Raw genomic sequence first — 8,791 nt, 5'->3', positions numbered from 1 at the left:
GGTCCTTCGCTCCCAGAGGGAGTGACGGCCCCACTGCCGAATGGCCGGCCGTGCCACCCCCCTCTTCATTGGCCGCCCCAGGCACCTGCTTGGTATGCTGGTGCCTGGAGCCGGTCCTGGGCCTCTCACTGCCCCCTGCCAATGCAGCTCCCCCTGCACCCCCAAGGGGAGAGCAGTCTCCACTGCCCACTCGCTCACTGGCCAACAAGGAGCCAATGTGACTGGACCCTCTACTCATTTCCCATGGGGCTGCTGGATGGTAACACCTCTGGCACTACTAAGCCAGGACAGACTGGAGCCCTGATCTCAAGGTAAAGGGCTCCCTGCCCCACCCAGGCCATCCCACAGTGCAAGGGCTGCAGGATGGGGAATGAAGTAGGATCCCAGGAGCTGCAGCAAATAGAAGCCCCTCCCCCGCCCCGTTCCACGCCTTGCAGGCATGCTGGAAAGAAGGCAGATACTGTGGCATCACCAGCTGGAGTTGGGCAGGCCACACAGCCACTGTGGGAGCAACAGCTCCACCAGCTCTGCATCCCCAGGCCCAGCTGCCAGACCTCCCCAAGACGTGTGCTCCGGAGCAATTCCCCAGGCGGGGCTGTTTCACGTGGGTCCACTGCAGCATGGCACCAGAGTGCCAGCTGGGCCCTGAACTGAGAAGCAGCAGCACCAGGATCTGGAGGCCCAGGCAGCGAAGAGCCAGAGGGGAAGGACTCAATCCTATCTTTGGCCAACCTCAGCGGACTCTGACGCCGAGGCAGGAGGTCAGTCATCCCTAAGCTGCCAGAAACGCCGGCTTCCCCTGCCAGCGTTGCAACCCATGGAACCCAAGTGACCTGGCTTGGGAGTGTGGGTTGGAGAGGTTATTTTTACATGTAAATGAGCTAGTGAGTGGCTGGTGAATTTCTCAGATGCTAGAAGGAAATGAAAGGAAAGCTCTGAAAACTCCATCCCACCCTCAGGCTTTCATCCTCTCCTCCGCCTCACGGCTTCCCCAACAGCCTCAGAAGCGCTGGGGGCTGGGCTTCCTGCAGAAGGGAGGGACAGAGGCCTCCCCATATGCCAGCTTCTTTGGCTATGAACACACCCGGGCCTGTAACCCAACCCCCACCTTCCTCTCCCCAGGAGCCACTTGTATAGGAACAACCTCCCTGCTTCTCCATTCTGTGGGTATTCGCTGCAGTTAACTTGACTGATTGGCACCTGGGCATATGCACCTGGGCTAGCCTAATCAGGTGTTAGCCTCGTGTGATGGTTCACGCCCCTAGGGTCAGGGCAGAGTGGCCTGTCAGTCTATAGCGCCACCCTTTGGCACGGGGCCTAGCGGCCAGAGTCTATAGCATTGGGGCACCTCTTATGGGGTGTGGCAGCCCCGGTAGGGGGGCCCAGGCCCACCCAACTCCACCAGGCCCCAACCCAGGGCTCTAACAATGGCATAGCAGCTTGCCACTGACTCAGCAGGGGAGAGGGGGTATCCTACCAAAACACTGAGTTTCCCCGGGTGGGAAGTACCACTCCGTCACCCTCCCTGGGTCACTTCCTACCAGAGTCTGTGTTGGGATTTCCCATGAGATGTCATCTCCAGGGTTTCCTCCACGCGCCGGGGTGCTGGTGGGCGGGGGACAGCTTCAATTCACAATGCAATCAGAGGCTGTGGCTAGCCCTCCGCCAGAGCTTCCCAGACAGGTCCTTCCCCTGAAACCTCCAGCCCAGAATGAGCTGGTCTCCCTCCCTTTATACTACTAGAGCACTTGGAGCATGCCCAGTCTTGCCAGGGAGGCGGGACTTCCGCTGTCAATACCACGGTCTTAACCCTGTCTAGGCTAGAGCAGGATAAGCAGACCCCTTCACACCTCCCCACTGCAAAGCCCTACCCAAGCTACCGGTCCTGCTGCACTCCTCCATGTGTTGCTAGGGGCACATCCCATGGCTCTGAGCCCTGCAGTGAGCTGAGCTGCTCCATGATTCCTTCCCAGGGAATTGGGGGAGAACTTGTCTGTCCTGGGCAGACTGGGAGAACTGTGGGAAGGCACTGGAGGACTATCAGGACTCCAGTAGGGTAGCCTGCACCCATGCTGGGCTTCAGCCAATACCCCAGAATAGGCCAGCTAGGTGAGAAGGTTGTGCGTGTGGACAGGACCGAGGTTGGGGCAACACCTTAGGAAGAGCCTGAGTTCACTCTGCAGTGGAGACAAGCCCTGTGCTTCTGTTATTCCCCTGCTGCTCCCAGCCATGAGTCACTTGCTCCAGGGCAGGGGGTCATGGACAGGTTTCACCCACACCAAAGCCTGCTGAGAAATGCCAGTCTCCAGTGAGCAGCTTGGTTCCTTCACATACAATCCCTAGATTTGCCATGTTAGCCACCAACTCAGTTTCTCCTTGGCCTTTTGGTCAAGATCAGACACAATATCATGCAAAGGTGTGATGTGCTGCCTACTGAGGCCTAGAGCCTGCCCTAGCCCCCTTTCAACAGGCACCTTCATCTCTGATCTTTGGCTGCCAAACCGAGTTCCCATCTCTTGCAATTATACAAGATTTGTAACATTTGGTGATTTACTTAAAACCCCAGCTCCTGGAGTCACGGGATGATGTTAGGATCTCAATTTGAATGTCAAAGATAATTTCTAGCCCTTCCTGGTTGCAGAGAAAAACTGGAAAATGTGACCCCAAAAGCTCCAAAAACAACCCCCCCCCATTTATATATTTATTAAAATCTCATGATTTTGGGGCCCTGACTCTTGATTTTTGAACAACTTGGCTGGGCTATGCTGCAGCATGACATCCCCTGGGCCTGAATTTCAAAGACAGTGAGCATCCACATTCCCACTGACTCCATTGTAGAATCTGGGCCTCGGGTGCGTCACCCTGGGCATCAGACACAGAGGCCACTTCTCAAAACACTGGCCTAATGTATGTAATTAGGAACCAAATGTATCTATGTTGAGCTAATGCAGGTCTGTCTGTTTAAATACAACCATCTCTCTCCCCCTTCCCATGTTGCTCATTTTAGACTGTAAATGCTTTGGCTGTGTGTTCATGCTGGTACCTTTTGGTACCACAAGGTAACAGTGATAGAAGGTATGCTCGTGGCCCACTCAGGAAGAGCCCTGACTGTGCTGCCATTCAATGCCAGCCGGGCACTGCTCTAATAAATGGCATTCCTCCTCTCAGACCTCCCCACTCCTTCCCCCTTGAACCAGTTCTCCAGTGGGCATTGGAATAAAAACATCCTGTCGTCTGTATAAGCGACTCAAGACCAGTGCACACAAGCTGCCCTTCTGACAAACCAATATGCCCTGAGCAACCCTACAATAACACACCACCACAGGCAGCCAAGTACAACCCAGCAGTAACCAAGCCTGTATAAGCTGCATAGCTCTGAGCATCCCCTGCGATATCACGAATAGAATATCAATACTTCTCAGCCAACTTACCACAACAAACCAGTCTGTGGAGCAAGCCAGCAATAACAAACCAGCATGTGAGCGCAAAGCGGGATTAGCATGCAGGGGCAGCTCTATGTTTTTTGCTGCCCCAAGCACAGCAGTCAGGCAGCCTTCGGTGGTCCACAGTCACACAGATTTGGCAGCATTTCTGCAGGTAATCTGCCAGTCCCATGGCTTCGGCACACGTGCTGCCGAATTGCCGCCGAAACCACAGGACCAACAGACCTTCCGCAGCCAAGCCGCCCAACTGCCACCCTCTGTGGCTTACCGCCCCAGGCATGTGCTTGCTGCACTGGTGCTGGAGCTGCCCCTGGCAGCAGGGGAGAAGGTTGGATGTCAGGGATCATTACAAACAGACGGTTATTTGGCTATGAAAAGCGTGCATATAATATCAGGGGTGGAGGGGACCTCAGGAGGTCATCTAGTCCAAACCCCAGGACCAATCGCCAGACAGATTTTTACCCCAGTCCCCCCTCAAGGATTGAACTCACAACCCTAGGTTTAGCAGGCCAGTGGTTAACCCACTGAGCTATCCCTCCTCCTGCACCGCTGAACCTCCCCCTGGCCCTGGCCCCGCCCCCTGGGGCCCAGGACCGGCCCTTTGTGTCCCCGGAGCGGCGCCGCAAGCCCTTGGCCCGAAGGTTTCTTCCACCCCCAACGCCCGTTTGAGGTCTGCCCGGCGCAGGGCTCGACGGGAGTAGTAGTTCCGAGCACCCCTAGGGCGCGGCGCGGTGCAATCTGGGAGCTGTAGTTCCACAAGCTCTCGGCACCGCGGCGGCCCCCAGGAGCCGAGCGCGGCCGGACTCCATCTCCCAGGGGGCAGCGCGGCGGGGCTGTGGCTCCCAGCCGGTCCTGGACTCTTGGAACCCTAATAGGCGTCGGTAGCTGGGCGGTTCCTCCCAGGCCCGGGTGAGTCTCCCAGCAAGGGGTCCCGGGGCGCCCGCCCGCCCGCCCGCCCGGTCCAGCCCCACGTGGGAGCCCCGGGCTAACGGGCAGCCCCCCGTGTGCTCTCCTTGCAGTCGCGGCGCCCCTGCCCGGCACCATGGACGCCCTGCCCGTCACCTCCGGGGAGCTGCTGTGCCTGGCCTCCAGCCTGGCCTTCTCCGGCCTCTTCTATTACCTGTACAGGAAGAAGGCCAAAGCGCTGGCTCGGATCCAGGTACCTGGGGCTCCCTGGCCCTCCCCTCCTGCCCGGGCCCCAAACGCTGCCCAGCCCCAGGGCCGCCTTAACAGGTGTCCAGGTGTCCAAACAGTGCAAGGGGGGGACCCTGCTCCCCGCCCTGCAGGGCTCAGCCACGGGGCCTACAGATCCCAGCCTGCAGCGCTCCACCTCCAGGGATACCAGCCAGCACAGCCCTGGCTCTGGCCGTCTTGTTTGCACCCCCATGCCGGGAATCCCACCAGGTGCTCTGCGTCGCTGTCTCTGGCACACCTCGGTGGCCTTCGCCTGGCTTGGCGCACTTGTATCCTTCTAGAACTTGGCTGGCCACTACATGCTGGGACCTGTAGTCTCCGAAGTGCGTACGGCCTGCTGGGCGTGATAGTCCCCGTGGGCCGGATCTCCTGGTTAAAAGAGAAGGCGGGACAGACCGTACGGTGGGATTTGGTAGGTCACGTCTGCCCCGATCGCTCAATCTAGACCCTTCTGTAGTTCGGCTCACAGGATTCCTCACTACCCACCTGCACAGCTGGGAAAGGAGTCTGTGCCACGCTATGCTTCATCAGCTATGCCTGGCGCAGGGCCCGCTGCACAGGGATGGGTCTGATGTGGGAATCGTACAGGCAGAAATGCTGCCAGTGGCTAAACGCAGCAGAGCCACGCAAGCGCTAGAGCTGGATGGTGGCTGTCAGCTTCACGGAAAGATGAGACTCCAGTAAGGGGCCCTATTCCCTTGCAACATGCCCTAATCACCCAGGGGCTGATCTAGTGCCACCTTTCCACGGCCTGCAGAGTAACGTGGATTAAGTGAACCGATGCCACAGTGCAAAGCCTGGGGGCCAAAGACATTCCAGGGAAGAGGGAGGTACCCACTGGCCTCTGGAGGTGGGGCACAACCAGGCATAGGCAGAGTGGGTGTTTCCCCCCCAGCAGGAGCTGAGTAGCAGCTCATTGAGATTGAAAGTGGCTGAGGCTCACTCTCATTTCTGGTTTCTCCTTCTGCAGGAGGCCCCGAAGCTTCAGGTAGATGATGGTCTGCCTGACCTGCTATCTGCCACCAGTGGCCAGTGTCTGCATTATGTTGCCTTAGAAGGTAAGATCCCTGCACACTTATCCAGCTTGGTGCACATCTCTCAGCGACTTTCACAGCAGCAGCAGCATGTCTCCTGGTGTGTTTGGAATCTCAATTCTAGGAACTGGGGAATTACAGTCTGCAGAGCAACATGTGGGTAGCCATTCAGAAACACCTCCTGGGATGTCCTCCCTGGGTCCCAGAGGGGAGACCGCCCCTTGCTGAATTTTTGGAGGGGGAGGGGGACTCCTAGTTAAGCAGCTATAGCTCTCCCAACCCACTAGTCAAACCTAGTCTCCTACAGGACTGTGCTGAATTATAGCCCAAGGGACCCTGGGGGGATTTTAGACAGCTCTGGGCGCTGGAGATGCTCCATGAACCAGGGTTTGCCTCGCAGAGATCACACCCCCTCCACGTTATCCATAGGGATTGTCCTGCCAGCAAAAGCGGCTCTGTCCAGCCAGCACCACGAGGAGCTGCAGGGAGTGATCCAGAAACTAGTTCTGAAGGAGCATCGACTGATCTGGAACAGCCTCGCCCGGAGTTGGTGAGTGGGCATTGGGGCAGACCCAGGAGGGAGGGATGGGCTGACAGTTGGGAAGAGAGGGGCACCAGCAGCAGGCAGTGTGGGGGAGCACATGGGGCCAGCAGATCTGCGGTGCATGGCAGAGCTGCACCTATGGCAGATTCCCTTCTTGCAGTGTCCTCTGCAGGCCTGGGTTGGTTTGGATTCGTTCTGCCTGGGCTGGGGACTCCGCTACATCAGAGGCCCACAGACTGTGCCCCAGGGCCACTCGCTGGTGGGGTAAGGTAGGAGAGCAAGGTTAGCCTGTGGGGTGAGGGCAGACCAGGGATCTAGGGCCTTTGGAGGCCCGTTTCTGAGCCACCGGCTCAGCTGCTGCGCTCTTGATTGGTTGCAGGAATGAAAGTGAGCGGGTGGTTTCGGAGCAGGTGTACACGGTGCCCTTTGCCCTGGCATCCCCCAGTGCTGAGGCAGTGACACGGGTGAGTGTAGAGAGCCCTCTACGGGCTGTCCGGCTGCCCCTGGAGACTGTGTATGAGCGCTTCCAGCACCCAACCCACGGCTTCAAAGACCTGATCAGTCACTACCTGAGCGGGGAGAAGCCCAAGGGCCTGCTGGAGACAGAGGAGATGCTGCGAGTGGGGGCAAGCCTGACTGGCATCGGGGAGCTGGCCATGCACCCAGATGGGACCCTCCACCTGCAGCCCCCAGCTGATGGGTCCAACTACTTCCTGCACCTGGGGGACTGGCAGACGCTGCTGGCGGAGATGGAGTCAGTGAGCAGCTTCTGGAAGGGGGCGGCGGTGCTGTGCGGCTTGACAGGCGTGGCGGTGATCCTGTACGCCCTCTGCCAGGCCTATCAGCAGCGCCGGCACAAGCAGGAGCAGGAGGAGCAGCGGCGGGAGTTCGAGGCCCTGTGGGGCAGCGGGGACACGGCGACTGAGTCTGGGGAGGATGCGTCGGAGGACGCCTGCATCATCTGCCTGACACGGCCCCGCGAGTGCGTCCTGCTATGCTGCGGCCATGTCTGTTGCTGCTTCCGCTGCTACGAGGCTCTGCCTAGCCACACCTGCCCCATCTGCAGGAGCCCCATAGACAGGGTAGTGCCCCTCTACCAGGCCTGAGGGGGAGAAGGGGCTTCAAACGGTACCAGGGCAAGAGCAGTGAAGTCCCTGGCACTAGGCAGCACCACTGTGCCCATAAAACCCCAGCAGCTTGGGGGGCAGTGTGTGATCCACAAGGGGTTAACCCCAGCAGCTTGGGGAGCAGTGTGTGATCCACAAGTGACTTGGGATGTGAGCTCACAACCATAGTGCTGGGGGGGGGTGCTGCAAGCACCGCCTCCTAGGCTGGGTTTGGGGGGGTGCTCATGATCCCCCTCTTCAGTGCTGGTCACATGGTGGTTGGAGTATGTGGCCTGAATTAGCATCACTCAGCACGAAGCTGTTGCTGAGTTTCCCCCCCCTCACCCAAGCCTCATAGTGGGTCTGTTCCCAGCAGTCCCAGCTCTGCTAGGAGAGTCTGATGGGAACTAATTTCCTCCAAGTCTCTTCCTGGGCCCGGCCTTCTCAGTGCTGACCCCAGGAAGAGGCCGACTGGAGCCCAGCAGGCCTGCGGTGCAATGCTCCGTCGGTGGCTGGGGAGGCAGTTTGGACACGGTGTTTTTGCTCCTGCGAAGGGGCCAGATTTTACACTAGAGTTTATTTTTCTAGCACGTCTTTGTCACTGCTGTGCAGCTAACGTGCTGGGGAGAGGCCGGTGGAAGCTGCGGGGTTGACGGGAGGCTCAGGGTAGTTTGGGGCTGTGGCTTTGAGGGTAGAGAGGGCCTGGCTGAGGGGGCAGCATGCATTGCACAACTGAACAGCCAGGGTTGGTGCCTCCTCTGGCTAGGCCCCATGCAGCAGCAGTGTCTGGTGTTTGTGTGTAGGGTGGGGGGGGGTAGGGTGTTTGTCTTTCCCTCATGGTCTCCTGTGTGAGGGTATTGAATTGAAGAGGCTTCCCCTGTGAGTGAGGCCAGCAGCCGGGGCCCTGTGCCGCCCTCACCATCCAACTCTTGAACCCCCTTTACACCCACATGTGGGAGTTTGAGGCAGTGCCACAGCTGAAGCATGGGAGGGTGGATTGCAGCAGCCCTGGCTTCTGACCGCCCCCAGCTGTTGGATCCCAGGAGGAGGACTCCCTGAATCAATGTTGGTCATTATTTATAAAGAGAAGGATCAGAGGCTGGGCTTGTGTCTTTCTTTAAGCCACACCCTAGTAAAAGAATGGGCTAACTTTTAAGAGCGGTGTGGGGGGACATAGCTGCTGCGTGGATCACCTAGACAGGCCCAAGGGGGAGAAATGCTCTACCACAGCGCAGGACTTTCACAGGATCGCTCTCTCAGGAGGCGAGTTACTCATTACAGAGCCTTGTACTCACCCTGGCCCACTTACTAGCTGGTTTTCAACACTCCAGCCCCACAGGTACAAAACAATTCAACAGCCCCAGGCAACATAGGAGTGCAGATGAAACCCCACTGGGAGGGGAGATCCCCACAGGTACTTACCAGCAGGCAGGGAGGGAGATGCAGCCTGTTACAAAATGGCTACTTTAG

At 58.4% G+C, this 8,791-nt stretch overlaps 1 protein-coding gene across 1 annotated transcript; it reads left to right on the top strand.

The window, feature by feature from the left end:
- The first annotated feature begins 4,213 nt into the window (after nucleotides 1–4,213).
- On the top strand, nucleotides 4,214–8,418 carry LOC101940590 (mitochondrial ubiquitin ligase activator of nfkb 1-A-like). Its single transcript, XM_005284012.4, has 5 exons — nucleotides 4,214–4,352; nucleotides 4,463–4,602; nucleotides 5,608–5,695; nucleotides 6,101–6,221; nucleotides 6,595–8,418. Exons 2-5 carry the CDS (start codon nucleotides 4,486–4,488, stop codon nucleotides 7,319–7,321), a joined length of 1,053 nt encoding a protein of 350 aa, XP_005284069.1. The 5' UTR covers nucleotides 4,214–4,352; nucleotides 4,463–4,485; the 3' UTR covers nucleotides 7,322–8,418.
- Nucleotides 8,419–8,791: the final 373 nt, after the last annotated feature.

The sequence above is a fragment of the Chrysemys picta genome, chromosome 9 (assembly GCF_011386835.1).
Source record: "Chrysemys picta bellii isolate R12L10 chromosome 9, ASM1138683v2, whole genome shotgun sequence".
NCBI classification, from domain to species: Eukaryota; Metazoa; Chordata; order Testudines; family Emydidae; genus Chrysemys; species Chrysemys picta.
This window is presented reverse-complemented; position numbering and strand designations above follow the sequence as displayed.